The 18,817-nt window shown below is 36.1% G+C and overlaps 1 protein-coding gene across 9 annotated transcripts in view; it reads left to right on the top strand.

The window, feature by feature from the left end:
- The window catches only part of tenm4 (teneurin transmembrane protein 4), a 343,760-nt gene that overhangs the window by 134,600 nt on the left and 190,343 nt on the right, over nucleotides 1–18,817 (top strand). For all 9 annotated transcript variants that reach the window (XM_061877994.1, XM_061877993.1, XM_061877991.1 and 6 more), the window contains 2 exons: nucleotides 8,692–8,856; nucleotides 14,897–15,114. In XM_061877994.1, coding sequence (XP_061733978.1) covers nucleotides 8,692–8,856; nucleotides 14,897–15,114 — 383 coding nt within the window. The remainder of the gene's footprint in view (nucleotides 1–8,691; nucleotides 8,857–14,896; nucleotides 15,115–18,817) is intronic.

The following is an 18,817-nucleotide window of genomic DNA, read 5'->3' as shown; positions in this document are numbered from 1 at the left end:
GTGAGGACATGTTTCATAATTATTATGTTTCAGTGAGGATATGTTCAATACATTATGTTTCAGTGAGGACATGCTTCATAATTATTATGTTTAATAATTATTATGTTTCAGTGAGGACATGTTTAATAACTATTATGTTTCAGTGAGGACATGTTTCATTATTATTATGTTTAATAATTATTATGTTTCAGTGAGGACATGTTTCATAATTATAATGTTAAATAATTATTATGTTTCAGTGGGGACATGTTTAATAACTATTATGTTTCAGTGAGGTTATGTTTAATATATCGTGTTTCAGTGAGGACATGTCTCATAAATTATTATGTTTCAGTCAGGACATGTTTAATATGTATTATGTTTCAGCAAAGGCATATTTAATATATTAGGTGTCAGTGAGGACATGTTTCATAATTATTATGATTAATAATTATTATATTTCAGTGAAAACACGTGTAATATCTATCATGTTTTAGGGAAGACATGTTTCATAATTTGTATGTTTCAGTGAGGACATGTTTAATAAGTATTATGTATCAGGGAGGGCATGTTTAGTAATTATTATGTTTCAGTAAGGACATGTTTAATAATCATTATGTTTCAGGGAGGACATGTTTAATGAATATTATGTTTCAGTGAGGACATGTTTCATATTTTCTATGTTTCAGTGAGGACATGTTTAATCATTATTATGTTTCAGTGAGAACATCTTTAGTATTTATTATGTTTCAATGAGGACATGTTTCATAATTATTAAGTTGAATAATTATTATGTTTCACTGAGGACATGTTTAATAATCATTTTGTTTAATAATTGTTATGTTTCAGTGAGGACATGTTTAATATATTTACTATGGTTCAGTGAGGACATGTTTAATAATTTTTATGTTTTATTGAGGACATGTTCAATATTTATTATGTTTCAGTGAAGACATGCTTAATGAATATTATGTTTCAGTGACGTGGCAGAGGGGTTAGTGCGTCTGCCTCACAATACGAAGGTCCTGCAGTCCTGGGTTCAAATCCAGGCTCGGGATCTTTCTGTGTGGAGTTTGCATGTTCTCCCCGTGAATGCGTGGGTTCCCTCCGGGTACTCAGGCTTCCTCCCACCTCCAAAGACATGCACCTGGGGATAAGTTGATTGGCAACACTAAATTGGCCCTAGTGTTTGAATGTGAGTGTGAGTATTGTCTGTCTATCTGTGTTGGCCCTGCGATGAGGTGGCGACTTGTCCAGGGTGTACTCCGCCTTCCGCCCGATTGTAGCTGAGATAGGCGCCAGCGCCCCCGTGACCCCGAAAGGGAATAAGCGGTAGAAAATGGATGGATGGATGGATGACGACATGTTTCATAATCATTATGTTTTAGCAACCAGAGCTTTTCTACTTTAAAGCAGGTGCACTCAAAACTATATGAATTATAATCATTTCTTTTTAAAAATGCATTATTGTGTCAAATATTATTAGCTGATGTCAGGGTGATTAGTGATCATACTGCAAGATTACACAAGAGCAAAAATAACTAATAATATTTGTTTAGGTTTTAGTTTCAACTGAATGACTGCTCTTCATCTTCTTCTTCATGTATTCACTGTGCACTGTCCTAATTCATCATGTATTCACTGTACACTGTCCTAATTCATCATGTATTTACTGTACATTGTTTTAATTAATCATGTATTCACTGTACACCACCCTAATTCATCATGTGTTCACTGTACACTGTCATAATTCATTATGTATTTACTGCACACTGTCCTAATTCATCATGTATTCACTGTACACTGTCATAATTCATCATGTATTCACTGTACACTGTCATAATTCATAAATGATTTACTGTACACGGTCCTAAATCATCCTGCATTTACTTGAGTGATTCGGTTCCTGAGTGAGTGAGTTACTTGGTTATTGAGTGAGTGAGTGAGTGAGTGAGTGAGTGAGTGAGTGAGTGAGTGACTTACATGGTTATTGAGTGAGTGAGTGAGTGAGTGAGTGAGTGAGTGAGTGAGTGAGTGAGTGAGTGAGTGACTTACATGGTTATTGAGTGAGTGAGTGAGTGAGTGAGTGAGTGAGTGAGTGAGTGAGTGAGTGAGTGAGTGAGTGAGTGAGTGAGTGAGTGACTTGGTTATTTAGTTGGTTACTTGTTTAGTGAGTGAGTTGGTTACTGAGTGAGTGATTGAGCGATTTACTTGCCTATTGAGTTAGTTAGTTAGTTAGTTAGTTAGTTAGTTAGTTAGTTAGATTCTTACTTAGTTATTGAGTGAGTGAGTTTCTTGGTTACTTACTTGGTGACCTGTTGAGTGAGTTAGTTACTTGTCTATTGAGTGAGTGAGTTAGTTATTTAATTAGTTAGTTGGTTACCTGTTGAGTGAGTGAGTTACTTTGTTATTGAATGAGTGAGTGAGTGAGTGAGTGAGTGAGTGAGTGAGTGAGTGAGTGAGTGAGTGAGTGAGTGAGTTACTTGGTTACTTAGTTGGATATTTTTTTGGGGAGTAAGTTTGTTACTGAATAAATGGCTTAGTTGGTTATTAAGTGAGTGAGTGAGTGAGTGAGTTACTTGGTTGTTTACTTGTTGAGTGAGTGAGTTTCTTTGTTATTGAGAGAGTGAGTGGCCTATTTAGTTAATTAGTTAGTTGGTTAATTTGATAATTGATTAATCACCTAGTTAGTTAGTTAGTTGGTGAGTGAGTGAGTGAGTGAGTGAGTGAGTTACTGTGTTATTGAATGAGTAAGTTACCTGGTTACTTGGTTGGTTACTTGTTGAGGGAGTAAGTTGGTTACTGAATGAATGACTTACTTGGTTATTGAGTGAGTGAGTGAGTGAGTGATTGAGTGAGTTACTTGTTTTCTTAGCTGTTTACTTGTTGAGTGAGTGAGTTACTTTGTTATTGAGTGAGTTAGTCATTCATTTATTTATTTAGTTAGTTAGTTAGTTAGTTAGTTTGTTTGTTAGTTAGTTAGTTAATGACTTAATCAGATAGTTAGTCAATCAGGCCGTTAGTTAGTTGGTTAGTTAGTTTTTTTACTGAGATAATGAATTATTGATTATGAGTGAGTGAGTTAGTTAGTTACTTGGTTATTGAGTGAGTGAGTGAGTGAGTGAGTGAGTGACATACTTACTTATTTGAGTGAATGAGTAACTTGTTGACTTAAGCTGGTTACTTGTTTAGTTAGTGAGTGAGTCAGAGTTGTGCACCATGACATGCGTGGTGCAGTGGGAGAGTGGTTGTGCGCAACCCGAGGGTCCCTGGTTCAATCCCCACCTAGTACCAACCTCGTCACGTCCGTTGTGTTCTGAGCAAGACACTTCACCCTTGCTCCTGATGGGTGCTGGTTAGCGCCTTGCATGGCAGCTCCCTCCATCAGTGTGTGAATGGGTGAATTTGGAAGTAGTGTCAAAGCGCTTTGAGTACCTTGACGGTAGAAAAGCGCTATACAAGTACAACCCATTTATCATTTATTTATTCATCATTCATAATTGCTTCAACACAGCGGCCATCTTGAGTGTTGACATCTGGGTCCATGTTTATTTCCATGACATTATTCTGACTTTGATCATGTGATCTCTGTCACGTCCGCCTTAAAGTCTCCTCACTTCACATTCACACCACTCAAAGATGACCCGCGGCAGCGAAGAGTCTTCGCGCCGCAGTCGGCGTTGCGTGTAATTGGCACACGGTGTGACCACACTTCCTGCCACGGGCCAGTGGAAGGAGGTCATGTGACGCGTGCTGACAGACTCCTGACGGCTCTCGTCTCATTAGTCCTGCCAGCCTCCTCCTGCGCTAACTTGACGGCAGCCTCAAATAATGAATGATAACTAATAATTGTCATTATTTAGACAACTGTCGGAAACACCACCTTTAATCAGAGATTATCATCACGCTTCAACATCTCTAACATGTGAATGCTGCCTCTTTGCTAGGTCAACATTGCAAGTGAAAATATTCTTCCCAAATAAATAAACATTAAATATATTGATACATGTCCGCTAGGAATTAAACTTTTATACACTGCATTACCCAGAAGGCTTAGCACTGTACACAGGAACAGGAAGTAGGTCTGAGATTTGATCAATTGGTCAACCCAAGAAACAAACATTAGTTATTTTTGGACTAAAGTGCAGCCCTGGGCTAATTTCAAAACATTCTAATATAAGGTACTTGACACATTACAGTTAGCATTCTAGCCTGCTAACATTAGCATACTAGCATTTTTGATAGTTTTTGATAGCATTTCATAGTAGTTCTCTAATGATAACTACAAGAAAGCTATTGTTAGCATGGTACTGTTAGCATGCTAGCTTATTTTAGCTCGATTTGCTAATTTGCTAATATTAGCATCCAACTTTGAGTTAGCATGCTGTTTGTTTCAACAATCTTTATGTATAGATATTTTGATACTTGATACATGTTTTTTTTTTCAAATGTTCACCTCAAGTATAATACTGACACATTACAGTTAGTATTTTAGCATGCTAACATTAGCATGCTAGCATTTGTGATAATTTAACTTGTATACACCTCAGTGTCACATTTTTTAGTAGTTCACTAATGCTAACTATAAGCATGCTATTGTTAGCATGCTAGCTTCTTTAGCTCATTTTGCACCTCTAAGTCAAATATTTTTGTTACTTGACGCTATCTGTCCAGAGTATTAGCGCTGTGAGCATTTCAGTTTGGCTTTGGCTCTTCAGCAATCACACAAAGTTGCTACTGAAATTGCATTTTGTGTTTTATTGAACAATAATGTAAATATTGTTCTGGTTTGGAAGATAAAATACCAAAATGGCCGCCACATCCTTTGATGTGTCAGTGTGTGGTAGACGGTTGGTCAGAAAGTTGGGGAGAGTTTCAATTTTTGTACAAAGTTGTGAGGACGTTGATACTAAAGATGGACGTGTTATGGTTGTGCTGCAGTGGAGTAAAGAATGTTAGCACCTGAGTGGATCATGATCGGAGAAGATGAAATTTAGAAATCAATGAATGTTGTGTTCATTACTTGAGACGTAACAAAGCAATCAAATGCAGCTATTGACTTTCTGGGCCTTTTTCTGCTGACTGCTGACTGTTGGGTTTTCTGCCTGAGTCAGCTGGTCTTGTCCAGTCTGGTATTGGTCATCTGTCACCCCGCCACCCGCCACCCCGCCTCCTTGCACCCCTTCCCCATGGCCACACCGCTTCTTTTGTCGTCCTTGTGAAACATCATCACAGCCTCCGTGTCCCCGAGGTCTTCTTCATCATGTATTTACGGAAGTGTGTGTGGGGGGAGTGGGGGGGGGCGGGGGCAGATGTTGTCACTGAAGGTCAGCGTGGCGTTTAGTCCGCAGAACCTGCCGCTAAGCATCACAGCTTTTTGTGTTCCTCCATCAGTTGTGTCCACTTCCTGTTTGTTGATCCATCAGTCGTGTCAACTTCCTGTTTGATCATCCATCATCTGTTTGTCCACTTCCTGCTTGTTCATCCATCAGTTGTGTCCACTTCCTGTTTGATCATCCATCATCCGTTTGTCCACTTCAAGTTTGTTCATCCATCATCTATTTGTCCACTTCCTGTTTGTTCATCCAACAGGTGTGTCCACTTTCTGTTTGTTCATCCATCATTTAATTGTCCACTTCCTGTTTATTCATCTATCACTCGTGTCCTCTTCATGTTTGTTCATCCATCAGTCGTGTCCACTTCCTGTTTGATCATCCATCATCTGTTTGTCAACTTCCTGTTTGTTCATCCATCAGTCGTGTCCACTTCCTGTTTCATCATCATCATCTGTTTGTCAACTTCCTGTTTGTTCATCCATCAGTTGTGTCCACTTCCTGTTTGTTCATCCATCAGTTGTGTCCACTTCCTGTTTATTCATCCATCAGTTGTGTCCACTTCCTGTTTGTTCATCCATCATCTGTTTATCCACTTCCTGTTTATTCATCCATTATTTATTTGTCCACTTCCTGTTTGTTCATCCATCATTTGTGTCCACTTCCTGTTTGTTCATCCATCATCTGTTTGTCCACTTAATGTTTGTTTGTCCATCATCTGTTTGTCCACTTCCTGTTTGTTCATCCATCAGTTGTTTCCACTTCATGTTTGTTCATCCATCATCTGTTTGTCAACTTCCTGTTTGTTCATCCATCAGTTGTGTCCACTTCCTGTTTGTTCTTCCATCAGTTGTGTGTCCACTTCCTGTTTATTCATCCATCACTCGTGTCCTTTTCCTGTTTGTTCATCCATCAGTTTTGTTCACTTCCTGTTTGTTGGTCCATTATCTGTTTGTCCACTTCCTGTTTGTTGATCCATTATCTGTTTGTCCACTTCCTGTTTGTTCATCCATTATCTGATTGTCCACTCCTGTTTGTTAGTCCATCATCTGTTTGTCCACTTCCTGTTTGTTCCTCATTATCTGTTTGTTCCTCATTATCTGTTTGTCCACTTCCTGTTTGTTCATCCATCAATTGTGTCCATTTCCTGTTTGTTCATCCATCAGTTGTGTCCACTTCCTGTTGGATCATCCATCATCCGTTTGTCCACTCCCTGTTTGTTTTTCCGTCAGTTGTGTGTCCACTTCCTGTTTGTTCAACCATCATCTATGTCCACTTCCTGTTTGTTCCTCCATCTGCTGTCTGTTCACTTCCGGTTTGGCATACACAAAATATTTGATTTGTGTTCTCTTGGAACCTTTTTACATTTTAGTCACATTGAGGAATTTTGATGTTTTCTTCATCTTCTTTATGTTAAGAATATCAGGAATGTTGGAGTCAGTGTTTAAAAAAATACTTTAAACAACTAATTATTATAATTAGTTAGTCATTATTTTGTCTAAAAGTATTTTAATTACCAATGTAAGTACCCTTTCATAAATATAATTACAAGGTAAGAAAGTATTTGGTTTATTTTGAAAATAAGATTGAAATATCTTGGATAAGCGGCTGTGATGTTTCATGAGAGCAGGGTGTGTGCTGTTGCCTAGTGACGTGTGACTTCAGCGCCCAGATATAGCAGCATTAGCTCAGCTGTGTTTGTCAGCTCAAACTTGCGGTTTGTGAGCCTATGAAGCAGCTCTGTTGAATGTTGTCACTGTTTTGTGTTAGTGCGACCTAATAACGACATTGAATGTGCTTCTACGGCTGTAGTCTCCATGTCCACAAACTGGGTATTGTAGTCTTGCAGGCTTGTCACTTCAATCCTTGGTTATAACACTGTTAATAGCACAATTGTATAATATTGTTTTTATAAAATACCGCTGTTGTATAATAACGCTGTTGTATAATAAAACCATTGTATAATAACACTGTTATATAATAACACTCTTATATAATGACTCTGTTTTATAATAACACTGTTGTATAAAAACACTGTTATATAATAACACTGTTGTATATTAGCAATTTTGAATAATAACACTCCTGTATAATAACACTGGTGTATAGCTGTATATATAGTTGTATATGCGGTATAGCTCAGTTGGTAGAGTGGCCACGCCAGCAACTTGAGGTTCCAGGTTCGATCCCCGCTTCCGCCATCGTAGTCACGACCGTTGTGTCCTTGAGCAATACACTTTACTCACCTGCTCCCAGTGCCACCCACACTGGTTTAAATGTAACTTAGATATTGGGTTTCACTATGTAAAAGTGCTTTGAGTCACTCGAGAAAAGCGCTATATACATAATTCACTATAATATATATATAATTCACTTCACTTGTATAATACCACTGTTATATAATAACACTGTTGTATAATAACACTGTCATATAATAACACTGTTACATATTAACACTGTTGTATAATAACACTGTTATATTATAACACTGTTGTATAATAACACTGTCATATAATAACACTGTTACATATTAACACTGTTGTATAATACTGTTATATAATAACACTGTTGTATAATAACACTGTTATATAATAACAATGTTGTATAATAACACTGTCATATAATAACACTGTTATATAATAACACTGTTACATATTAACACTGTTGTATAATAACACTGTTATTTAATAACACTGCTGTATAATAACATTGTTATATAATAACAATGTTGTATAATAACAATGTTATATAATAACACTATTGTTTTATAACACTGTGGTATAATAACAATGTTGTAAAAGAACACTGTTATATAATAATAACGTTAGATAATAACACTGTTGTATAAAAACAATGTTATATAATAACACTGTTGTATAATAACAATGTTATATAATAACACTGTTGTATAATAACAATGTGATATAATAACACTGTTGTATATATCATTGTTGTATATAACAATATTGTATAATACACTGTTGTGTAAAAACGCATTTGTATAATAAAGTTAAAGTACCAATGACTGTCAAACACACACTAGGTATAGCAAAATTATTCTCTGCATTTGACCCATCATCACCCCCTAGGAGGTGAGGGGAGCAGTGGGCAGCAGTGGTGGCCACGCCCGAGAAATCATTTTTGGTGATTTAACCCCCAATTCAAAACCTTGATGCTGAGTGCCATAACACTGTTGTATAATAACAAAATTATATTTTAACACTGTTGTATAATAACATTGTTGTATAATACTGTTATAAAATAACACTGTTACATATCAACACTGTTGTATAATGACACTGTTGTTATGTAATGCTGTTGTTCTGAAAATCCGTCGGAGTTGCGTAACAAGATGCTTTCCTGTCCTCCTCTCTTCCAGCCATGCACCTTTTGGGCCTAAACTGGCACCTGAAGCCCACGCACAGACAGATGTACCACGTGACGGAGGACAACACAAGCGGCCTGACGCTACCTACCGACCTGAGCCTGGGGCCGCTGGGCAACACGGGCGTGGACGCGCCGGGTCGCGGGCGCAAAGATGACAGTAAGCGGCGTCTAAGCGCTTTATCGCGGCGGCGCAGGCGAAAAAGTTCCACCGGAAAGTTTGTTTGCTGGCTGACATTCTCTACCGTCTCTGCGGTCCGTGGGCACGTCTGCATTGTAACCGTAGGAGCGTTGTCGTGCTGGGGGCAGCACGAAAGGGGCGGGATTAGCGACAAATGTGATCCTTTCATCTCCCGCCCGCACCGCTAGCCTGCCAGCCAAAGAACGTGTGCTCGGACCTCGGGGACGACTGTCTGACTCCAAGGAAGTTTGCCGGCCTCCATCTTGGCGACAAAGATGTCTTCCACGGGAGGTCGAGGAGGGCTCATTAGCATATAGACGAATCCAGCAGTTGTCCTTTTTCCTTGAGCCAGCGTGGTTAGCGAGGGCGGCTGAGCTCCGACCTTTCCTGCTTAGAAAAATCAATAACCATCGTTTCTGGAAGGAGGTGGCGGCCGCAACCGTGACAAAGAGTCACCACTTTTACATCAAGCTAAGCACAATTTTTTAAAAACTACTCAGCTGCGACGCCACAACAACGTTTTCAATCCACAAACAAGTGTGCTCACCCTTTTTCTTCAAAGTGGAATATTATGTAGAACGAGTAGATGCTTCAATGGTGGGTAAAAAAACTGCTGGGTGTTGTTGACCATCAGTCACAATCCTCATGTAAGACTACAACACATGTTTTTATTGTTTTTATGTATTCTAAATCCTCAAATATGGCATCTAAGAGATGGCTAACTCTATCGCGCCCTTAAAGGCCTACTGAAATGAGATTTTCTTATTTAAACGGGGATAGCAGGTCCATTCTATATGTCATACTTGATCATTTCGCGATATTGCCATATTTTTGCTGAAAGGATTTAGTAGAGAACATCCACGATAAAGTTCGCAACTGTCGGTGTTAAGAGAAAAAGCCCTGCCTCTACCGGAAGTCGCAGACGATGACGTCGGAAGTGTGGGGGCTCCTCACATATTCACATTGGTTTTAATGGGAACCTCCAACAAAGAGTGCTATTTGGAACGAGAAAATGACAATTCTCCCATTAATTTGAGCGAGGATGAAAGATTCGTGTTTGAGGATATTGATAGCGACGGACTAGAAAAAAAAAAAAAAAAAGAAACGCGTTAAAAAAAAAAAACGCGATTGCATTGGGACGGATTTCAATGTTTTTAGACACATTTACTAGGATAATTCTGGGAAATCCCTTATCTTTTTATTGTGTTGCTAGTGTTTTAGTGAGTTTAATAGTACCTGATAGTCTGAGGTGTACGTCCACGGGTGTGTTGACGCCAGTGTCTCAGGGGAGTCGACGGTGGCTATGGACGGCACAAGCTCAGCTTTTCTCCGGTAAGAAGCGACTTTCTAACCACAATTTTCTCACCGAAACCTGCTGGTTGACATTTTGTCTGGACTCATGTTCGCTTGACCGCGCTCTGATCCATAGTAAAGTTTCACCTCCGGGAATTTTAAACAAGGAATCACCGTGTGTTTGTGTGGCAAAGGCTAAAGCTTCCCAACTCCATCTTGCTACTTTGACTTCTCCAATATTAATTGGACAAATCGCAAAAGATTCAGCAACACAGATGTCCAAAATACTGTGTAATTATGCTGTTAAAGCAGACGACTTTTAGCTGTGTGTGTGCAGCGCTCATACTTCCTAAAAACCTGTGACTTCTTGCGTACACGTCATCATTACACAACGTTTTCAAGATTAAACTCCAGGGAAATTTAAAATTGTAATTTAATAAACTAAAAAGGCCGTATTGGCATGTGTTGCAATTTTAATATTTCATCATTGATATATAAACTATCAGACTGTGTGGTGGGTAGTAGTGGGTGACAGTAGGCCTTTAAATCCCTTAAAAAAACTACCAACAATACTCCATTAACATGTTGTGACCTGGATATAAACAAGTATTAGTGATATTCTTATTATAACACAGAAGGACTACTTTTAAAGAGCTAACTGGCTTTTGCAGCTATATTGACATATTGAGCTGCTGCATGGCCTCTGAGTTGGTGAAAGTTCATTCTAGCTCATAAATCATGCCTCTCACCTGGATAGTAGAAGATTGTGGACATAAACCCACAAGTTGGTCAACTTTGACATCCAAATTAGAGCCAGAGATGGCCAAAAATACACTTTTTTTAACCCTTTGTGAGGATGATGATGATGAGGAATTGTTGATGTAAAGGGGAAGATACAACCATCCCCACAGTCTTCATCCCAGTGAGAGCAGACATGGTACAGTAAGTGATTGATTTATCATGTTTCTACATCTTGTTTAGCACTTAGCAATACTGCTACATGACGCTTATTGTTTGACTAAAGCTGCATCTGTTTAGCAGACAGCTTCTATAACCCGTATATGATCCTCCTTTATTTCAGGCTCAAAAATAGAAGTTTCTGATCACCATTTGTCCCAAAGTAGTTTTTGTTGTTTCTCATCAAGTCTACCATGATTAGTGGTCTTGTTGTTGTTGAAGGGAAAGTGAATGTTGTGATGTGTCGGTGAAATTAATACTTGACATGTTATTATGAATGTTACTTCATTATTTATATACTGAAGTCTGTATATAAAATATGTAAATAGTACATGTTATTATGAATGTTACTACATTACATATATCCTCACAGTGTGTAGATAAAATATGTATATATTACATGTTATTATGAATGTTACTAGATACCACATACATACTTACTGTATGTCTATTAAATATGTAAATATTAATTGTTATTATGAATGTTTCTAGATACTAAATATATACTTACAATGTGTTTATAAAATACATATATATTACATGTTATTATTAATGTTACTAGATACTACATATATACATACAGTGTGTATATAAAATATCTAAATATTACATGTTATTATGAATGTTACTACATTACATATATGCTTACAGTTTGTAGATAAAATATGTAAGGGCTTCACGGTGGCAGAGGGGTTAGTGCGCCTGCCTCACAATACGAAGGTCCTGCAGTCCTGGGTTCAAATCCAGGCTCGGGATCTTTCTGTGTGGAGTTTGCATGTTCTCCCCGTGAATGCGTGGGTTCCCTCCGGGTACTCCGGCTTCCTCCCACTTCCAAAGACATGCACCTGGGGATAGGTTGATTGGCTATACTAAATTGGCCCTAGTGTGTGAATGTGAGTGTGAATGTTGTCTGTCTATCTGTGTTGGCCCTGCGATGAGGTGGCGACTTGTCCAGGGTGTACCCCGCCTTCCGCCCGATTGTAGCTGAGATAGGCGCCAGCGCCCCCCGCGAACCCGAAAGGGAATAAGCGGTAGAAAATGGATGGATGGATGGATGGATACATACTATTATGAATGTTACAAACTACTACATATATATTTACAGTGTGTACAGTATATAAATATGTAAATACTACATGTTATCATGAATGTAACTACATTACATACATACATACATTTTGTGGATAAAATATGTAAATATTACATGTTATTATGAATGTTACTAGATACTACATATATACTTAGAGTGTGTATATAAAATATGTAAATATTACATGTTATTATGGATGTTACTAGATACTACATATATACGTACAGTGTGTATATAAAATACATAAATATTACATGTTATTTTGAATGTTACTATATACTACATATATACATACAGTGTGTATATAAAATATTTAAATATTACATGTTATTATGAATGTTACATTACATATATGCTCACAGTTCGTAGATAAAATATGTAAATATTACATGTTAAAGACATGAACCTGGGGATAAGTTGATTGGCAATACTAAATTGGCCCTAATGTGTGAATGTGAGTTTGAAAGTTGTCTGTCTTTCTGTGTTGGCCCTGTGATGAGGTAGCGACTTGTCAGGGGTGCACCCCGCCTTCCGCCCGAATCCAGCTGAGATAGGCTCCAGCACCCCCTGCGACCTCAAAAGGGACAAGCGGTAAAAAATGTATGTATTATGACTGTTACTAAATAATACATTTATACTTACAGTGTGTATATAAATTTGTAAATATTACATGTTATTATGAATGTTACTAGATACTACATATATACTGGCAGTGTGTATATGAAATATGTAAACATTACATGTTATTATGAATGTTAAGTCAATACATCTATATTTAGAGTGTGTATATAAAATACATAAATATTACATACTATTATGAATGTTACAAGCTACTACACATATATTTACAGTGTGTACAGTATATAAATATGTAGATACTACATATATACGTACAGTGTGTATATAAAATACGTAAATATTACATGTTATTTTGAATGTTACTAGATACTACATATATACATACAGTGTGTATATAAAATATTTAAACATTACATGTTATTATGAACGTTATTACATTACATATATGCTTACAGTTTGTAGATAAAATATGTAAATAATACATGTTAAAGACATGCACCTGGGGATAGGTTGATTGGCAACACTAAATTGGCCCTAATGTGTGAATGTGAGTGTGAATGTTGGCTGTCTATCTGTGTTGGCCCTGTGATGAGGTGGCGACTTGTCAGGGGTGCACCCCGCCTTCCGCCCGAATCCAGCTGAGATAGGCTCCAGCACCCCCCGCGACCTCAAAAGGGACAAGCGGTAAAAAAAATTATGTATTATGACTGTTACTAAATAATACATATATACTTACAGTGTGTATATACATTTGTAAATATCACATATTATTATGAATGTTACTAGATACTACATATATACTTGCAGTGTGTATATAAAATCTGTAAATCTTACATGTTATTGTGAATATTACTAGATACTACATATATACTGGCCGTGTGTATATAAAATATGTTAACATTACATGTTATTATGAATGTTACGATACTACATCTATATTTACAGTGTGTATATAAAATACATAAATATTACATACTATTATGAATGTTACAAGCTACTACATTTATATTTACAGTGTGTATGGAAATATGTAAATACTACATGTTATTATGAATGTAACTACATTACATATATACGTACATTGTGTGGATAAAATATGTAAATATTACATGTTTTTATGAATGTTACTAGATACTACATATATACTTACAGTGTGTATATAAAATATGTACATATTACACGTTATTATGAATGTTACTAGATACTACATATATACTTACAGTGTGTATATAAAATACGTAAATATTACATGTTATTTTGAATGTTACTAGATACTACATATATACTTGCAGTGTGTATATAAAATATGTAAATATTGCATTTTATTGTGAATATTACTAGATACTACATATATACTTGCAGTGTGCATATAAAATATGTAAATATTCCATGTTAGTGTGAATATTACTAGATACTACATATATATATATCTATTGTGTGTATATAAAATATTTAAACATTACATGATATTATGAATGTTACTACACTACATATATACTTACAGTGTGTGTATAAAACCTTGATAGAGGTTTTGTAGTGCGCTTTATAGGTGGAATAGGATGATTCCATTGTTAGCCGACTTTTGCTAACTTTTATCTACAATTCAGAATTCATCGAAAACTATATGTGTTCTTGTCTTACATAAGGATTATGTATTATAGGCAACCACCCCCCCCCTCCCAAAAAAAGTGCGCCTCCTCTTCAAATAGCACTTTTTTTGCCGTGATTCCTGGCTCCAGGCGTCAATCACGAGCACGCGAGCGAACAGATGCCATCTTCCAGCAACACGAGCGGCTCCAACAGGCAGCATATGGCGTCTTTTTTGGCCCTTCTCAAATATAATTACAACTCTCACTTTTATTACTGTCGCTTTAATTACGTCTGCAGCGTTTTGTAGCGCCATATGTTCCAGCGTTTAATATTATTTCCCAACATGCCCTTCCTGTGGAATGCTTCAATTAAAAGGTAAAAACATGAATAAAACTAGTTTGCTTCCTAATGAGCGCACGTCAAGCTGTGAGGTCGTTAAATCTACCTCACTCCCAAATACTTCTCAGAGTATTCCTCAGAATATTGAAGTGGACCTCTCTGACCTCCCAGCAGGCAGGTCGGACGGCATGTTCCCTGACGACAGCTACATCGACATGGGCGAGATCGACGTGGGACGCAAAGTGGCCCAGCAGATCCCGCCTGCCGTCTTCTGGAGGTCTCAGGTCTTCGTGGATCACCCCATGTACCTGAAGTTCAACGTGTCCCTCAGCAAAGACGCCTTAGTTGGGGTCTACGGCAGGAGGGGCCTGCCCCCGTCTCACACGCAGGTCAGTCTGGTCTTCAAGTGTTCATCGAGTGCCCAAACATTCCACTTCTTCAAGGTTTTGTTCTGGTTGGATGGAAAACAGAGAAAAAGATTCTGGATGAGTTTAACTTCATTTGTTGCACAGTCCACGTATTTCTTTTTCTACCTGTGTTCAAATCCATCTCAAAACTCAAATAGTGCAGAGTTACCTGCAAGGCCACCTTAACACTAAAACACTTCAGGGTTACCTGCAAGGCCACCTTAAAACTACTTCTGGATTATGTGCACCTTAAAACTACTTTCAAGTAAACACCTTAATATTTCCTTCACTTATTGGATGTTAATATTTAATTTACTTATTGGATGTTAATATTTACTTATGACATGTTAATATTTCCTTTACTTATTGGATGTTAATATTTACTTATTGGATGTCAATATTTACTTTTCTTATTGGATGTTAATATTTACTTTACTTACTGAATGTTAATATTTCCTTTACTGATTGTATGTTCATATTTACTTTACTTATTGGATGTTAATATTTAATTTACCTCTTGGATGTTAATATTTCCTTTACTTATTAGATGTTATTATTTACTTTACCTCTAGGATGTTAATATTTACTAATGATATGTTAATGTTTACTCTTTGGATGTTAATATTTACCTTACTTATTGGATGTCAATATTTCCTTTACTAATTGAATGTTAATATTTCCTTTACTTATTGGATGTTAATATTTACTTATGGCATGGTAATATTTACTCTTTGGATGTTAATATTTACTTATTGGATGTTAATATTTACTTTACTTATTGGATGTCAATATTTCCTTTACTTATTGGATGTTAATATTTACTTATTGAATGTTAATAATTCCTTTACTTATTGGATGTTAATATGTACTTCACTTATTGGATGTTAATATTTACTTATTGCATGGTAATATTTACTCTTTGGATGTTAATACTTTCTATACTTATTGCATGGTAATATTATGTATTACTTGTTAATATTTATTCTTTGGGTGTTAATATTTCCTTTACTTATTGAATTTTAATATTTATTTATTGAACATTAATATTTCCTTTACCTATTGAATGTTATTATTTGCTTTACTTATTACATGTTAATATTTACTTTACTTATTGGATGTTAATATTTACTTTACTTACTGAATGTTAATATTTCCTTTACTGATTGTATGTTAATATTTACTTTACTGATTGGATGTTAATATTTCCATTACTTATTGGATGTTAATATTTAATTTACCTCTTGGATGTTAATATTTCCTTTACTTATTACATGTTATTATTTACTTTACCTCTTGGATGTTAATATTTACTAATGATATGTTAATGTTTACTCTTTGGATGTTAATATTTACCTTACTTATTGGATGTCAATATTTCCTTTACTAATTGAATGTTAATATTTCCTTTACTTATTGGATGTTAATATTTACTTATGGCATGGTAATATTTACTCTTTGGATGTTAATATTTACTTATTGGATGTTAATATTTACTTTAATTATTGGATGTCAATATTTCCTTTACTTATTGGATGTTAATATTTACTTATTGAATGTTAATATTTCCTTTACTTATTGGATGTTAATATGTACTTTACTTATTGGATGTTAATATTTACTTATTGCATGGTAATATTTACTCTTTGGATGTTAATACTTTCTATACTTATTGCATGGTAATATTATGTATTACTTGTTAATATTTATTCTTTGGGTGTTAATATTTCCTTTACTTATTGAATTTTAATATTTATTCATTGAACATTAATATTTCCTTTACTTATTGAATGTTATTATTTGCTTTACTTATTACATGTTAATATTTACTTTACTTATTGGATGTTAATATTTACTTTACTTATTGGATGTTAATATTTATTTTACTTATCACATTCACACACTAGGGCCAATTTAGTGTTGCCAATCAACCTATCCCCAGGTGCATGTCTTTGGAAGAGGGAGGAAGCCGGAGTACCCGGAGGGAACCCACGCATTCACGGGGAGAACATGCAAACTCCACACAGAAAGATCCCGAGCCTGGATTTGAACCCAGGACTGCAGGACCTTTGTATTGTGCGTCTGCCTCACAATACAAAGGTCCTGCAGTCCTGGGTTCAAATCCAGGCTCGGGATCTTTCTGTGTGGAGTTTGCATGTTCTCCCCGTGAATGCGTGGGTTCCCTCCGGGTACTCCGGCTTCCTCCCACTTCCAAAGACATGCACCTGGGGATAGGTTGATTGGCAACACTAAATTGGCCCTAGTGTGTGAATGTGAGTGTGAATGTTGTCTGTCTATCTGTGTTGGCCCTGCGATGAGGTGGCGACTTGTCCAGGGTGTACCCCGCCTTCCGCCCGATTGTAGCTGAGATAGGCGCCAGCGCCCCCCGCGACCCCGAAAGGGAATAAGCGGTAGGAAATGGATGGATGGATGGATGTTAATATTTACTTATGACATGTTAATATTTACTTATTGGATGGAAGTATTTCCTTTATTTGTTGTATGTTAATATTTACTTATTTGATGTTAATATTTCCTTTACTTATTTGATGTTAATATTTCCTTTACTTATTGGATGTTAATAATGTTTTTACGTATTGGATGTTAATACTTACTTATTGGATGTTATTAATGATTTTACTTATTGGATGTTAATATTTACTAATTGGATATTGATATTTACCTATTGGATGTTAATATTTACTTTACTTATTGGACGTTAATATAAATATCAATGGCTGTATTGTGGACCACAGTCCATAATGGACGATAAACGATTTTCTTGCTTACAAAAAGGATTGACTCCAACTTCAAAGCAGGTAGTGTCAGTTTCACAAATGAATCACTAAATCACTAAATTTCTTCATCTTCATAACTGGCTGCTCCATCTCTCAAAGCAACTGCAGCTTTGTCCTTCATTTCTTTCTCCTCTAATGCAACTTTTCCAGCCTGTTGCCGGGCAGGTAAGCAAAGGTGAAAGTAAAAATGTCCTCATTAATATTTGTAAAGTCTTTTCTGACCTGAATATATTAGCAAACTTTTCTGTTTTTTATTTACAAGTGAAATCAAGCAGTTCTCCTTTTTGGTGACCACTTCAAAGTGGTGCTTATGCTATGCTGGCATGCTAACAGGGAATACCTGCTATTACTATGCTAACCCCAAAAGAATGGACTGTATCGTCGCTGTTAGCACCTGTGCTAATATCTGACAGTTTGAGCCTGTACAAACATTGCAGAATACAAATTTATGAAACAATGTTTGGATAATTTATGTGTACTATAATCGAATACATTTTGTTCTTAACATACGTGCTGAAAAACAAAAAATAACTTCATTACCTTAGCTCATTTATATCTCGCTAGCTACTGAGCTAGATGAATACAAAAATCAAATAGCACACAGCTAATTGCTTTTAATTATGAATCTAATAATAGTTGGACAAAATCAAAGCTGTTGGTTATGAGAAATTATGTGTTTTGTTAGCGATTGCCACAAACATTAAATTCATAATCTGAGGTCAGGGCCGTCAAACTTCTTTTTATTGAGGGCCACATTACACATATGTCTGCCCTCACAAGCCAGATAACTTATATATACATATATATATGTGTGTATATATATATATATATATATATATATATATATATATATATATATACATATGTATATATATATATATATATATATA

Source organism: Nerophis ophidion, linkage group LG18 (genome assembly GCF_033978795.1).
Source record: "Nerophis ophidion isolate RoL-2023_Sa linkage group LG18, RoL_Noph_v1.0, whole genome shotgun sequence".
NCBI lineage: Eukaryota > Metazoa > Chordata > Actinopteri > Syngnathiformes > Syngnathidae > Nerophis > Nerophis ophidion.
This window is presented reverse-complemented; position numbering and strand designations above follow the sequence as displayed.